This window comes from Zootoca vivipara, chromosome 7 (assembly GCF_963506605.1).
Source record: "Zootoca vivipara chromosome 7, rZooViv1.1, whole genome shotgun sequence".
Taxonomy (NCBI): domain Eukaryota; kingdom Metazoa; phylum Chordata; class Lepidosauria; order Squamata; family Lacertidae; genus Zootoca; species Zootoca vivipara.
In genome coordinates this window covers 68,830,860-68,846,379 of record NC_083282.1, presented here as the reverse complement: position 1 = coordinate 68,846,379, position 15,520 = coordinate 68,830,860, and the positions used below count along the sequence as shown (strand labels likewise).

Below are 15,520 nucleotides of genomic sequence, written 5' to 3'. Positions count from 1 at the left end.
TTGGACCTCAGGAATCTCCCCAGGCCACAACCTGCTTCACACCCACTTTGAGTGGTTTTACCTGGTTGAAATGCATCCTCGAACTCTGATAATGCCTGGATATAGAAAAGAGCTGAGTACACAAAGAAACCAGCCTACTGTACAATTGTAAAATTTACATGCATTGCACCCAGTGGCCATCACTACCTCCTGTGGAAGTGAGTTCCATGGTTTATGTCAGGGGTAGGCAACCTAAGGCCCGTGGGCCGGATGTGGCCCAATCACCTTCTCAATCCGGCCCGCGGAGGGTCCAGGAATCAGCATGTTTTTACATGAGTAGAATGTGTCCTTTTATTTACAATGCATCTCTGGGTTATTTGTGGGTTATAGGAATGCATTCATTTCCCCAAAAAAATATAGTCCGGCTCACCACATGGTCCTAGGGACGGTGGACCGGCCCATGGCTGAAAAAGGTTGCTGACCCCTGGTTTATGTGCTGTTTGAAAAAGTACTGTCCTGAATCTTCCAACATTAAGCTTCATAAGTTCTAGTATTATATATTTAATATTATGAAAAAGGAGGAAACTTTTTTTCTATCCGTTTTCTCCATGTCATGCATAATTTTACAAACTTCTATCATGTCACCTCTTCCTCGCCTTTTCTCTATACTTGTTGTTTAGTCGTGTCCGACTCTTTGTGACCCCATGGACCAGAGCACGCCAGGCACTCCTGTCTTCCACTGCCTCCCGCAGTTTGGTCAAACTCATGTTCGTAGCTTCAAGAACACTGTCCAACCATCTCGTCTTCTGTTGTCTCCTTCTCCTTGTGCCCTCAATCTTTCCCAGCATCAGGGTCTTTTCCAGGGAATCTTCTCTTCTCATGAGGTGGCCAAAGTACTGGAGCCTCAGCTTCAGGATCTGTCATTCCAGTGAGCACTCAGGGTTGATTTCCTTCAGGATGGAAAGGTTTGATCTTCTTGTAGTCCATGGGACTCTCAAGAGTTTCCTCCAGCACCATAAACTCTAAAGGATGGAAAGGTTTGATCTTCTTGTAGTCCATCGGACTCTCAAGAGTTTCCTCCAGCACCATAAACTCTAAAGGATGGAAAGGTTTGATCTTCTTGTAGTCCATGGGACTCTCAAGAGTTTCCTCCAGCACCATAAACTCTAAACTAAAAAGGCCCAAATGCTGCAACCTTTCTGAGAGTCGCTCCATCCACTTAACAATTTGGTTGCCCTTTTCTGAACCTTCTTCAACTCTCCCAATATCCTTTTAGAGGTGAGGCAACCAGAACCGTACACAAATTTCCAAATTGAGTCACTCAAATGCTCAGGAATACCGTGACAGCGTGGGTGATTTCAAGATAAGACTTCCAATTTTTGTATTAAAAACCTCAAGGCTACTGAAATCTTTAAAAATGAAAGGTCACAGTCCAGGGTTCTTCCATTCTTTTAATCCGTTTCAGAAGAAACAGCATCTTCCAAATTTAAATAAGTGTCAAATAGGATGCAAAAGAAAAACTAATTTATGATTAGAAATGTTTCAGACAACAGTCCTGTACAATTATATTTTCTGGAAAAAACCTTTGACACTTAAGTTAGCCTGATTTCATTGCTTTTGTTCTTCATCTATATGAAGATACTCATTGAATCTACATTTAACAGAATCTCTCTTAGACATTATTAATGTGGCACAAACAATTAATTTCTAACAGCTTTTTTGGACGTTAAATAAAAATACATTTAAGTATAAGGAACTGAAGGTCATTTTGAGAGGATTTCACTCCGTTGGATTCTGAACGACAATCAGGAAATAGTCCTTATCTGCAAGGAAATAAAAGAGGGATTTTTAAAAAAATTGTTAGTGCTAATTTAATCACATGCATTCTAGGCTCGGTTACAGATAGAACACTGTAGGAGTGGAAGTCTCACTTCTAGACCAAGCCCTTCACAACTGGCCAGCAGCACCTAGACCATCTTAGATACCAGGGGTGGCCAACTCTCAAGAGACTGTGATCTACTTTCAGAATTAAAAACTGGCAGTGATCTGCCCCCGTTTTGGGGGGGGGGTCAGCTCAAAGTTGTTGAGCTTTTTTGGGAAAGGAAAGCCCATTTTTTGGGGGGGGGTTCAGCTCAAAGGTGGAGGAGAAAAGATTGGGGGGGGGAGTTCAGTTTTTTTGGAAGGGGTTTAAAGGCAAGATCGCTATGGATCAAAACAGCACAGACAAAGCTCTATCTTCCCTTTCAGAGATCATACAACAATGGAGGACGGGGCAAGGGGGCGTGGCAGGAGTCAGCAACGCTAAGGAAAGGGAGCCAGAGATCAATCGTGATCTACCAATCTGGATAGGAGACACATCTAAAACTCTCTCACCACTAATTAGAACCCACACTTTTCTGTATTTCCTTTATAGGAGTATAAGATAAAGAGTGTGTCCCATATAAAAGTTTAAATTTAGAGATAATGAAATTCCACTTCGGCGTCCGAATGTTTAAAGAAGAGCTTTCCCTGTTCATTTTACCTGGTGCAACCATGATTTCATTTTTCCTGGAGCGAATCCGCAAGAACGTGAGGTCATTCTGGGGATCGATATCTCGCACAGTCCCCCTCGCCTTCATTATTAAGTTGTGCATTAAGCCTGCATACTGCACTGTGGTGGGGTTATCCATGGTGCTTTTGATGGGGATGCCTGCAGGGTGCAAAATGATTCTGTGGTTACTTTAGGCTAAGACACGGCTTGATATGAGAAACTTAGGAGTGGGAAATGGCTAACCAGCCCTGTCTGCGGAAGGCCTGTACAAGGACTTCCGCTTGTGCCTACCATGTGACAGCAGGGAAGAAAGCTTACTTCTTTGCTACCACTGCATCCGCAAGTAGCCGTATGGCAAAGCTTTTCTGAGTGGCGAATGGGCTTTTGTCATCTGGCCAAGACAGTATTGCTCTGACATCTTCCTTTGCAATTCACTTTTAAGGGGCAAAAACCACTCGTATTCAAACAAAATTGGGTACCGCAGTTACCTCAAGTCCAACAGAAGTGCCTAGAACACTGCATCTTCCATCTATACTGAATCAGTTTAGATTATTGCAGCCTGAGGATGTGGTCAAGCTGCTTGAAGCAGTGCAGCTGATCACCTGCCCACTTGCTTTCTTAGAGCTAGCCATCTTAGAGCCATCTGCCCTGAAGAAGGTGGTGGTGTGGTGTGTCACCTCCTTAAGAAGTCCTCCCCTTGGCCAAGAAGTGTTAAACAACTATCAACCCAGTGGCAGATCTCCCCTTTTGGGACAAAGCGCTCAAGAAGGTGGCAGCAGTCCAGCTTCCGGCATGCTTGGAGGAAGCTGATTACATGGAACCATTCCAGTCAGGCTTCAGGCCTGGTCATGGCACTGAAACTGCCTTGGTCGCCCCAATTGCTGATGTTTGGTGGAAGGAAGAAGCGGGCAGTGTGATCCTGCGCATTCTCCTCCATCTCTCGGCCACTTTCGATACTGTTGATCACAGTATCCTTCTGGAGTTTCTCGTGGAAGTAAGGGTTGGGGAAACCGTGCTTCAGAAATCTGACGGCACACCTATTTGCCCTGGCTTTTGAGATGTATATTTTCAGGACCCACCTTATTTTTGTGTGATTATAAGTTGTTTTTTAATGTTGTGTTTTCATTGTTGTAACCTGCTCTGGGATCTTACAGTAAAGGGGAGGTAATTATGGCGAAGTTCTCCACCACTGTTAATAGGGCCTTGCGGATCACAAGTAACATTTTAGGAACAGGCACACAGGCAGACATTCAGCAGCATTACACCATCCCAATTTGTAGAGGAAGACACAAAATTAATTGGCTATAAGCACTGCTAAATTCATTATCAAAGCAGCACATTCTTAAAGATATGTACTATGCCTTTTGATTTCACTGGGACTTTTTTGTTGTTGTTTAGTCGTTTAGTCGTGTCCGACTCTTTGTGACCCCATGGACCAGAGCACGCCAGGCACTCCTGTCTTCCACTGCCTCCCGCAGTTTGGTCAAACTCATGTTCGTAGCTTCGAGAACACTGTCCAACCATCTCATCCTCTGTCGTCCCCTTCTCCTAGTGCCCTCAATCTTTCCCAACATCAGGGTCTTTTCCAGGGAGTCTTCTCTTCTCATGAGGTGGCCAAAGTATTGGAGCCTCAGCTTCACGATCTGTCCTTCCAGGGAGCACTCAGGGCTGATTTCCTTCAGAATTGATAGGTTTGATCTTCTTGCAGTCCATGGGACTCTCAAGAGTCTCCTCTAGCACCATAGTTCAAAATCATCAATTCTTCGGCGATCAGCCTTCTTTATGGTCCAGCTCTCACTTATACGCACCTTCACTGGGACTTACTCCCATATAAACATGCATAAGATTGTAGCCTTAGCATCACAGCAGACATTTGTAACAGGCAAGTGGGTTTCTCTAACCCAAGTGTGTTATGTAGCCCATGGAAAACTGTCTGGCTCCTAGAATTCTCCCTAGACTGTACAACCCTTTCCCAAGCCACACCCCTCACTGGCTCCATTCCACACATTGAATATTTTTGCCTGGCGAGAATGTATCCCTGAGTTCTGATAATGCATCTTCCTTGCCTGGATGAGGGCAAAAGAGACCAGTATACTGTGCAAAGGTAAAATCTACATTCATTGCTGCACCCACTTTTCCCTCTGGCCCCATTCATCACAGCATGTGGCAGTTCACATATACCTAATAAAACAAAAACAAACTAATAGCCCCCTCCCACACAAGAACATTGATTATTAAATTTATTGCACAAACAGGATAAATTTAGTATGTCAATAGAGCATCAGGGCCTAAAAAAGTGACTTTCGCCAACAACAATTGCAATTGCACAATACCTTCTGAATTAACTATAATGATTCCTTGGACCCCCTTTTGACTCTGAATTCGCTTAAGGGTTTCTTCTACCTCAGCCTGGAAGAAAAAGAAAGTACAAGCATATATTGAAAGATGCAATTTGTTTTCCAATAATGCTGTGTAGTAAGACATCTGGAAAGAGTGGAGGGGTAAGAGGATTCAGAGAGATACTTCTCGTGCTCCAAGCACAAAAGCACAGCTCTCTCCAGCACCACCATATCATCAAAGTCTGCTTAAGCTTTTCTTAAGGCCACAATTTTCCTCCCATCATCTGGCAATAAATCCTGGGAAGCCAGAAACTGGTTCCGCTTATCCGTTTCAGTGGCTTTGCTTATCAGGCTCAGACGTTACACAAGGCAGTAAGATGATGGGGTAAAATCCTGGCGCATCTTGCACAGAAGTCTTCCCCCTCTCATGTTACAACAAAGGCTTCTTCATACATCACTTCCTATATGGAAATCATCTTTATGCTGGAAAATATCTTGCAGAATGCAACCTGGGAAGCACAGTGCAAATATTTAAATGCTGCTATGGCAAGCCAAGACATGTCATTTAAAAGGTTTCATGGTTCAGCAGCAATGGCATGTAGACAACTCTAAGAGGTAGGTTAAGGTCAGAAACAGACTGGCTCAAGGTCACCCAGTGAACTTCATAACTAAGTGGGGAATTGAACTCTGGTTTCCCAGGCCCTGGTCATACAAACACACATCCCCACATACATGCTCTTTTTTGTTTTGTTTAGACATGTCTACCTAGATAAGGATTTCTATTACACATAAAAGTGCTGAATTTGCCCAAATCTTAGTAAGTTTTCTGTCTTCTTGCTTTTAAAGTTTGATTTTGCTTTTTTAAAAATATGCATGCTTTATTGTTTTGTCTAAATTGCTAAGAGAGTTATATTAATCATGTTAAACACACACACACACCATATCTGTATCTATATCTACACCAGGCATCCCCAAACTGCGGCCCTCTAGATGTTTTGGCCTACAACTCCCATGATCCCTAGCTAACAGGACCAGTGGTTGGGGAAGATGGGAATTGTAGTCCAAAACATCTGGAGGGCCGAAGTTTGGGGATGCCTGATCTACACACACACACACACACACACACACACACACACACACACCCCTGCACCTCAGGATAATGCAATGCATCTGATAATGCGGACTTAAACTATAATACCGTAAATTAATTAGGACTTTCAGGTGCCACAATACACTTTTGTTATTTTGCCAAACCTGTGTCAAAGGCACCCACCAGAGGTTTCTGCCTGCCTAGACAAGGACAGACCTGTTATTAGAGAGACTACTTCATCTCTGCAGCCAGGAGGGCCATGACCACAACCACATGGAGAGGCGCCAATGGTTAAGGAAACAAGTAAAGTGGCCTGGAGCAATCAAAACCCAGAGCACAAAATCCAAACTAGACAAGTCCTGACCATGGTCAAGTAAAAAATGTTTAGTTCTATATGCAATCTGAATATGTGCTAACAGACCCTTTGCCCCATGCTCAACCATAAAATGAGGTTATATATATTTCAAACTTCTGCAAACCTGGCAGGGAAGGGGGAGAGGGTTCCCTGCGGAGGCTGATGCTTCCACTCTTCTTGGTCAGTTTTGGCTACAATGCTAGCAGCATTCAGCTCATGAGTTTGCTATTATAGTGGAAATGATAGGGGAACACAAGGTTCAATATAATACTTCCAAACGTATGGTGTGCCCACACTTGAAGTACCATATTTACATGAATCTAATGCTCACCTTTTTTGGCCAAATTATGTTGTGGAAATTAAGGTGTGCATTAGATTTCATGGCACATTTACATTTGCCAGCAATTTTGTTTGTTTTTTTCAAAGTTCTGAACATTGAGGTGTGCATTAGATTTGATGGTGCATTAGACTCGAGTAAATATGGTACAGTGTAAATATGGACGGTGTTCTCGAAGCTACAAACATGAGTTTGACCAAACTGCGGGAGGCAGTGCAAGACAGGAGTGCCTGGCGTGCTATGGTCCATGGGGTCACGAAGAGTCGGACACGACTAAACGACTAAACAACAACAACAAATATGGTACATAAAGCCACCACCATGCTGGAACTGTAAAAGTTTGACCAGTGGCTGCCTGGATGGCTGACTGCTTGGGAAGGACATGTTGACAGTCTTGGGTTCCATGATGGAGAAAAGGTGGACTATAAATGCAAATATATATGCACCATGGAACACCCATGCATTACTACTGCCTTCTATATACGTGACCAAAAGGCAATAGTAATGCAATACTGTGTATTTCTGTATTTGGTGTGCTTATTCTATATGATTTATGCTGTATTTATGATGCTCTATTATGTTCTGTCGTTTGTAAGCTGCTTTGGGATTCATCTGAATGAAAAGCGGCACAGAAATATAATAAATTAATCAATTCAAGAACATATGACGAGCTCTACTGGATCAGGAACCAATGACCTATAGTTCAGCATCCTGATCTCATAGTGGTCAATGAGATGTCTCAACGGGAAGCCTGAAAATAAACCTGAGCACTCAGCACTCTCAACACTTGTGATTCCCAGCAACTGGCATTCAGAAGCATACTGCCTCTGACAGGACAGGAAGAACATACCTGCTGCTGCTAGTAGGCCATGGATAGGGTCTTTTAAGTTTAGTTGTACTGTGCACAGGACTTAGGAAGCAACCCACATGCATCATCTTACAAATAGTTTTGGGTGCCAACAACATGCCTTGGAGAGACCTTTTGACGGAAAGGAGAGCTAAAGTGATTTTAATAAAATAATATATACATGCAGCAGTCCCGAATCTATACATTTTGCAGCATTCTATACAAAGTACACTGAAGGGCCAAATGTAGTGCAGGGGCAAAAGTCCTGGGTTTGGACACCAGGAGCCACAAACGCAGACCCCGCTCTGCCAACGAATACAACACAACAGAAAGCCACTCTGACAGCAGACCCTGCACCATTGTGGTGTTGGGGGGGGGGAATGAGCTCCTTGGGGAGGGGGGGGAAATGTATCAAGCAGGAATGCATGCAGGTGAGAGCGCCGCGCATCATGATCAGTGCGCCAGAAAGATGGTCACATCACGGAGATGGGGATGATGCTGTAAACAATGCAAGAAGCCCCGAAACCCGCATGCCAAGAGGACGGCCATGGAAATGCACGCGATCAGAGAGAAGCTGAACAGCAAAAGAAAAGTGCTGATGAATGCAGTGGGCCCTTCAGCCACATCCTTTGATCCCGGAGCCCGTGGCGCGCAGGAGCTGGCCGGGTGTGGCACATATCACAACAAGGCGGCAGCGGAGTCTGCGCTGGACTTTTCCAAAGAGCTGCCCAGGAAGTCTCCACTGGTCACCCGAAACCCACCCAGGAAGTCTCCTCTTTTCTGCGACGGGGCAGAATTCGGCAGAAGCAGACCGCCCGCCCCCCCCTTCACTCACCATCTTGCAGAGAGGGAGGGAGATCAACGCCTTCCCTGGGAGGTACCCTCAAGCTGGCACCAGAAACCCGTCATAGAGAGCGCGCGCGCCTGCGCCCCAGTCTCACCCGGCAGGGCGAGCCGCGTCCTTAGCCAATCGTTAGAGAGGGAGGGCGGGTTCCCAAGTTTAGGGACCGGGTGTCATTTCCTACACCGCCCTCTTGTAGGAAAACATTATGTGGGGGTGGGGGGAAAGGGCGGCTATGAATCGTTGCTTTGGAAGGCTCTCCATAAACACAGAACGGGTATTTGCAACTTCGCGTATTTGAAGTAGGAAAATGCGTAATGCTGGACGGCCCAGCAGCTCCAACAGAGGCGTCGGTGGCATAAGCTGTTCCTTCAAGGGGAAGAAAACTGAGCGTGATTTCAGAGCTGAGACCCAGGTTCAAATCTCTACTCGTTTGAAGCCCACTTGGGGACACTCGCTCTACTCGCGGTGGCTAAAATAGGAATTGAATGGGGAAAGAGTTTGCTACCTGGGTCCTTCTGGGGAGATGTACTGTAGAAGTATGAGAAAGAAAGAAAGAAGTAATTTAGTGTTTGAACATAAGATTGGCTTAAAAGAGAAAAAGCATTATGGAACATTTTCAAAGCACGCTTAAAAGCAGGTGGGGTGGGGTGGAGAGGGCGCTTGGCAAATTTCGCCTGGGAGAGAGTCTTGATGCCACTGCCGAAGGGTGTGGGGGATGGCTTCTGGTATTCAAAACCATCCAAGTTTAAATCGAGATGACCCAGCAGGAAGATTGTCTTAAAATGTAGGTTCATATTAACAAACGCAGTCCTTGCGAAAACCAGGCCCCAAATCGTTTAAGTGATCTGTGACACTTCAGCTGTCATTGGGCTGCTGGGATTGAAGGGACACAAGACTTTAGGGAGGGATGCAGGTTACCCAACCCTGGATTAGGGCTTGAGAAAGATCAATACCAACCCCTTAAATTGATCCAGGAAACAAACTGGTACAAGTGGTTTTCTTAATTGAGAGAGGGCTAAGAGTTCTGCAAACCACCCACCCTCATTCTCACTGAAATTGCTGCTTAGCTACAGGCCACAGGGTTAAGGGCAAGGTTGGGTGGCAGGGAATGGTAACATCCCCATGTACATGGTTCTGTACCTAGAAATCCCCACAAAGCTTACTGGTATCACCAGCAGCAGCAGGGGAGCCGCAGCGGCTAGCACAACTGCAGAGCAGGTAAACTTTTGCTATCTCTCCCTGATCTGTTTGCTGCTGCTCTCCGTGCAAGTAAGTGGGCAGCCACTGGACAGGCTCCCACCCTACTGATTTGCAATAGCTGGCCTGGACACCAGGCTTCTAGCTGGGGTGGGGAGATCAAATATAAATCCAAACAAATCACAAGGTTGACACAGCTCTGGATTAGGGTGTGTGTTGGTGAGGTTTTGTTTTGTTTCATCTGCTGGTTAGGGGTGGAAGTATGATTTTTGTTTCACTTTTAGTGCATTGCCAAAGTTTCCTATCACAATTATAGGGGTTTGTGTGGTTTTTAGCACGCCGTATGAGACCCAGGTGGCGCTGTGGGTTAAACCACTGAGCCTAGGGCTTGCTGATCAGAAGGTCGGCGGGTCGAATCCCTGTGACGGGGTGAGCTCCTGTTGCTTGGTCCCAGCTCCTGCCAACCTAGCAGTTCGAAAGCACGTCAAAATGCAAGTAGATAAATAGGAACCGCTACAGCGGGAAGGTAAACAGCGTTTCCATGTGCTGCTCTGGTTTGCCAGAAGCGGCTTTGTCATGCTGGCCACATGACCTGGAAGCTATACGCCGGCTCCCTCGGACAATAATGCGAGATGAGCCCGCAACCCCAGAGTCGGTCACGACTGGACCTAATGGTCAGGGGTCCCTTTACCTTTACCTATGAGATGTTCATGTTTTGTATCAATTCTCTCCTATGATATAATGTATTCATGTGTATTATCTTTCCATGCAGGCCACTTGAAAGCCTTTTAAAAAACAAGCGACTATAACGTATTAATAACCATGCTTAGCCTCATTCTGTAAATGTGTTGTTTCGCACGAGGTCTTGCTTCCTCATTAACTCCTCTGAGTTTTAAAAGCACAACATGCTATTTTAGTGCATGGATGGCTAACCTGTGGACTTCTAGAAATGGCTGTGCTCCAGCTCCCATCATCCCTGGCTGTGCTGAATGGGGCTGCTGGGAGTTTGAGCCCAACAAAATCTAAAAGGCCCTAGGATAGTCACCCCTGATTTAGCAGAGGGCACACAACGGTGCTGGCTGTTTGGCACTATTCAAGTGCTATTCTGCCATCTGGTGACTTGGCCAGGAAATACATGTCTATACCGGTAACAGAAAAATTCCAGACAAATGTCTCTTCCAACTCTATGATTCTATGATTCTATGAAATGTCACTGCAGTTACCTGCAGACTAGCACTTGCAGTAATGTAGAAGTTTTGGATATGGGAAATCCATCAATGTAAATGGGTTTCCTCAGTTGGATGCAACACTTTGATCCATTTGTGATCAACGACACTGAGAGCATAACATACGCAAAAGCTTTTGTCATCAAAACAGGAAGCCTATGATTGATGTGTAACAATATTTCCTGGTACTGTACCGGTTTGTTACTGACAGTGAAATCACAATATCTCCACCTCACAATGGCAACCTATGCTAAGACGAGTTCACTAAGGAGTCAACAGGATAGGAGAGAATTACAATTGTGCAGACAGCTACAAGGTGTGTGTTCAAAGTCCATGAAGCACATACAAGTCAGTGTGAAATGAAGGAAACTTTAACCTAGAGGAACCATATGTGATGTGGAATTGGCCCCACTTTGGCAAAAACAAAAACAAAACAAACCCAACATTTGGTATAACATACAGAATTCCATTTAAGTGACGATTAGAGTGAATGTACGTTGCTCAGTGACTGTTGTTGCATTGTTTAAGGCTTTTAAAAGAAACATTTCATACCATACAAGGAATGACAACAACCACCAGCTTTTCAGTACTTTTATAAAAGTTTGACTTGGTGAGAGACTTTTACAGTTACCTGAGTATTTGAAATTACAGTTCAAGGAAAATTTAACAATGGGATTCCAGTACAGTATGTTACAATCCAGTGCCTCTGATCCCAGTTCATAAACTAGTTAGCTAGGGCACATATATATAACAATGATTCCTGGGGGTGGGGTGGGGGAACATGACAGACCATCACAAAAGGAGCTGGAGATACCAATGCACTGAATGGAGCTTCAATTCAAACCCCGCTGTAGTGTGTATATATGATTAATATGAATCAATAGCTCTACACAATGAAAATGGCTGATCATGAAACCTCACACACTAAAAACTGGAAATGTAAATTCCATACAACCTATCCTGAGCTTTCCAGAAAGATAAGGCTTAGAAAAAATTAAGATCTGTAGGCTGAAATACGTACTTTCATAAGGCAAAAATTCAAATAACTGATTAAAGTTTCCAGTCAGATTGTGATGTTAGCACACGCATGCAGCAGAATGTGGTTGTTATTGCTGTCCACATGCTGTTGAAGCTGTTTGAAGCAGACAAGTCTTAATATTTGCAGAAAAGACTTGTTGCAATCCAATTCATTTCAGTCCATCGCCCATCAAACCAAACTGTGCTTCCACAAGTCTCCCAGGTTCCCAGAATGAGAAAAGTGCACCGACTGCTCAAATTAATTTTTATTATTGCAACATTACATGGCATAAAAATAACAGAATTTAGAATTTACAATGCAAAGGGACTTTAAAAGTAAGTTTTCATTCTGATCTTAGAAATATTGCAAGCATACTGCTTAACAACAAATCTCTTTTAACAATACTTCATGGTCAAGATTCCATTTCTTAAATATCCTCAGTTTTGACTGTTCAAAATACTTTCTTGTGCTTGGGATATCCAGCCCCCATTACCCATGTAATACAGCAGTAAAGACAAATAAACATGCCATTTAAATTAAAATAAATTGAAGAAGCTAGACCCCCAGACTGCAAAAATATATACACGCTTTTACTTTTTCCTGAACTAAACATCTGAGCCATAAAAATATTAAACAGCCTCGCGCCCTATAGAACTAGGGCTTCAGCTATTTCAATTAGAACTACTCTTTATTTTAAAAATATAGGGCAGAAAGCCTTTTGAATGATATTTATACATTAACAATATTCCTAGGTCCCTAAACAAATCATGAGCCATTATGGAGAACCGACTATTTTCCATAGCTTACTCTTGGTTACTTCATTTCATTTCTGTATTGTAAATGTTAGTTAACTAAGATGTATTAAAATCAATAAACAAAATATTTCTAAGGCTTTTTCTCCTCCATAAGCTATATTTCTAATATATCCATCCAGCTTTCACACATGCGCCCTCTACCCACAGAAGCAGTAGGCCATTTGTGTAAGGGGAAAACTTATACATATATATATATTTTAGAAGACACACTGAAAAGGAGGAAAAGGAGAGCATGTTCTATTACCCTCTTCTTGCAAGCTCCAGCCGAGGGGAAATGGGCTATTTATATTACTTCACAGTAGAGTCCTAAAGTTGGACAGTTGTAAAAATGGTTGAGCCCACTAGCTTTCAATAGCACTGAATTAAGTCTCGCCCCTCTTTGCCCCCACCCCTCCAAGTCTGGATGGGGAAGATGATATTTGTTACCAAGACAAAAATGTTTGATCTTCAACTGTCGTGGCAAGCTTTCAAACTTTGCTGCCTGTGCACAGCAGAACAATGCAAGTATATAGTTATCAACATGCACTACTGCCGGTTCAAATATCATCAATTCTCCCATTTCAGAGCTGCATGCACACCATGGAATTATAACAACCTGGAGGAAAGGATACAAGGCAGCCAAGCTGGGGTAAAGAACAAAGTGCTTTCATTCCAAAACTGGGAGTGTAGTTTAAGTACTGTTGTAAGCTACGATGGAAGTTTTGAAATATAACAGAAGCGCAAATCAGATTTAAAATCAAGGGCTGCACAAGCTGCCCATAAGAAGCTGCTCAGAGTGCTAGCCTAGAAGTCTAGCACTCTGTCTCCATCCTCTAAAGGGTTACTGGGTGGGTTTTCCAATGTAAAATTTGGATATCCCCCCCCCCAAGAATTCCACTATTGCACATCCATTTCCTACAATACAATTCAATGCATGTTGACTCAGAAGTAAGTTTCACTGTGCTCAGTGAAGTTCGCTTCCAAGCAAATGTGCACAGGATTGCAGCCCCAGAGAAATTAAAAGTGGCAGTTTCATGGCAATGCTTCAACCACTACTTGGAAGTGATATTCCCTCATTCTGAGGAAAACAAGAGTTGCTCATTTCAGGCATTCGCCTACAAACAGGACTGGAAATGAATTCCAGCTGCTGCCTTTTAAAGAGACCTTGTATTCTCTTTTAAATTCGCTACTAAAGTTGAGAATTAGTCAAGAATAAGTTAAAATTCCTATGAGTTTGAAGAAGCACATTCAAATGTAGGGATAAACCTGAGGAATGTGATCATCATGGTTAAATAAATAAAAGTGCTATGCTCTGTAAGTGTGCATTTGCTTTTCAGGTCCTACTCTGCAGCTTGAACTGAGGTGATGCGGGAATAAAGTTTGGAAGGCAGACACAGATCTCACTTGGGTAAGAAACAGTTAACATAAGCAATGGATCTGTTTACAGCACCTCCAGAGTCTGATTGCAAGGAAGCACTGTTAGCAATAGGATGGGCGGTGCAGCATGGCAGCTACCAATGGACTTCCCAGTGCACCAGCAGCAAAAAGATGCTACTATAACAGTAACCTTTTTTTTAAAAAAAAGTCAAGAACACATTCCAGTTAATGAACATGACCCAAGACAGAACCCCAGAAGTACAGGAAGCCTCTGGTTAGGGAAGATTTCATTTATAGCTGTATCATTCTTGGATTTCGCAAAGGGACTCAGGAGAAATCAATAATTAGTGGGAATAAAATGGCAGGATAACATCCATTTACTTACACACTAGCAATTGTTTAAATAAATCAAGGTCAAGTCCTGTTTACAGTAAGAAGTGCAACTAGCAGAGGCAGTGAAGAACTCACACCATATATGACTTAACGTTCTTCAGGTGCAAATTCTCCCCAATTTTTATTCTTGCCCGAATCCTTCTGTTTCTTCTATTGCAAACAACAGCTTTTCCTTCATTTGTTCATAACTCTTGTATGGCGGCAAGTCCAAGCGGTTGAAACTGAAAATAAGCAGCAAGCCTCACTTTCATTTGAAAGATTAACCCACAAACACAGGAACAAAAGTTCCCCACTATTTACACCATTGACAGTTTAAAATGCAAGGCATATTTATTTGACATTATTCCTCATCTTTGGTTCACAGCAGCAACCTAGGTACAATACTGTGAACTTCCAGGTTTCTATCTTGTGTGCTAATCTGCTTCATTCTATTAGGAACATACTGTCCACAGGGTTGAATCCAGATTCGGCCCTCAATGAACAGAAGGGCTCCTTCTGCACATTCAAGACTTTTAATCAAGGAATCCTACTGGCAGAAGATGGGTGCTTCTTCCAATTTCTCCTTCCTCCTGCAGCTGGTAGTGTCATTTCCCACTGCAAAGGGAAGTGAGCAATGTCTCCTCCCCCACTTATATCAGCTGAAGTGAAGGGTTAAACTTCAGAGTAAGTCTATGTTTATCTCCCAAGACCTTAGGGAATACTGATTTTAATAGGACTGTGAATGAATCTGTTTTTCAATACTGGTTGTTGTTTTTAAAATACGTTTTCACAACTTTTCATTCCTGGACAGGCATGAATATATCTAAGATAGAGTGAAGGAGAGCCTCATCAAGGGCTGTCACGTAGAATGGTATAGCAATGCTCTCAACATGCTTGAAATGTTTATTTTGGCATCTGACAAAATGGTAAATTAAGAAGCAGCAAAGAACACCTTAAACACCAAATTATGTTTTGTATGAAGGCACACCATTTGCTAAAGGCAACACATGATTTTGTGTGTCTAGTGTTGAGGCTACATGACCCTAATGATTGCTTGTAAAACGGATTTAAACAACCAATTACACAAACCAAATTACTCACATTTCTTGTGAATTTGATCTAAAAAAATACAGTACATCTGTCATTCTAGATGAAACCAACATAGGTTGAGCAAAAGTAAAGGTACAGCAGACTTACTTTAAGTGCTCATTTTTA

General features: G+C 43.2%; 2 protein-coding genes across 3 annotated transcripts in view; both read right to left on the bottom strand.

The window, feature by feature from the left end:
* Positions 1-1,412: 1,412 nt before the first annotated feature.
* DYNLRB1 (dynein light chain roadblock-type 1) lies at positions 1,413-8,421 on the bottom strand. The gene is made up of 4 exons (XM_035123929.2): positions 8,313-8,421; positions 4,843-4,918; positions 2,501-2,668; positions 1,413-1,802 (listed from the first exon to the last, which is right to left on the bottom strand). Exons 1-4 carry the CDS (start codon positions 8,313-8,315, stop codon positions 1,759-1,761), a joined length of 291 nt encoding a protein of 96 aa, XP_034979820.1. The 5' UTR covers positions 8,316-8,421; the 3' UTR covers positions 1,413-1,758.
* A 3,588-nt stretch (positions 8,422-12,009) lies between these two features.
* ITCH (itchy E3 ubiquitin protein ligase) overlaps positions 12,010-15,520 on the bottom strand; it is a 51,015-nt gene continuing 47,504 nt past the window's right edge. For both annotated transcript variants that reach the window (XM_060277251.1, XM_060277252.1), the window contains one exon: positions 12,010-14,547. In XM_060277251.1, the coding sequence (XP_060133234.1) occupies positions 14,448-14,547 (100 nt within the window). In that variant the 3' untranslated portion in view covers positions 12,010-14,447. The remainder of the gene's footprint in view (positions 14,548-15,520) is intronic.

What these genes read in the sequence shown, in the direction of transcription:
- DYNLRB1 (XM_035123929.2), bottom strand. An exon ending in CATTATAGTTAATTCAGAAG is followed by an intron (nt 2,669 to 4,842) that starts GTATTGTGCAAT and finishes TGCACCCTGCAG; the next exon opens with GCATCCCCATCAAAAGCACC. An exon ending in TGAAATCATGGTTGCACCAG is followed by an intron (nt 1,803 to 2,500) that starts GTAAAATGAACA and finishes ATTTCCTTGCAG; the next exon opens with ATAAGGACTATTTCCTGATT.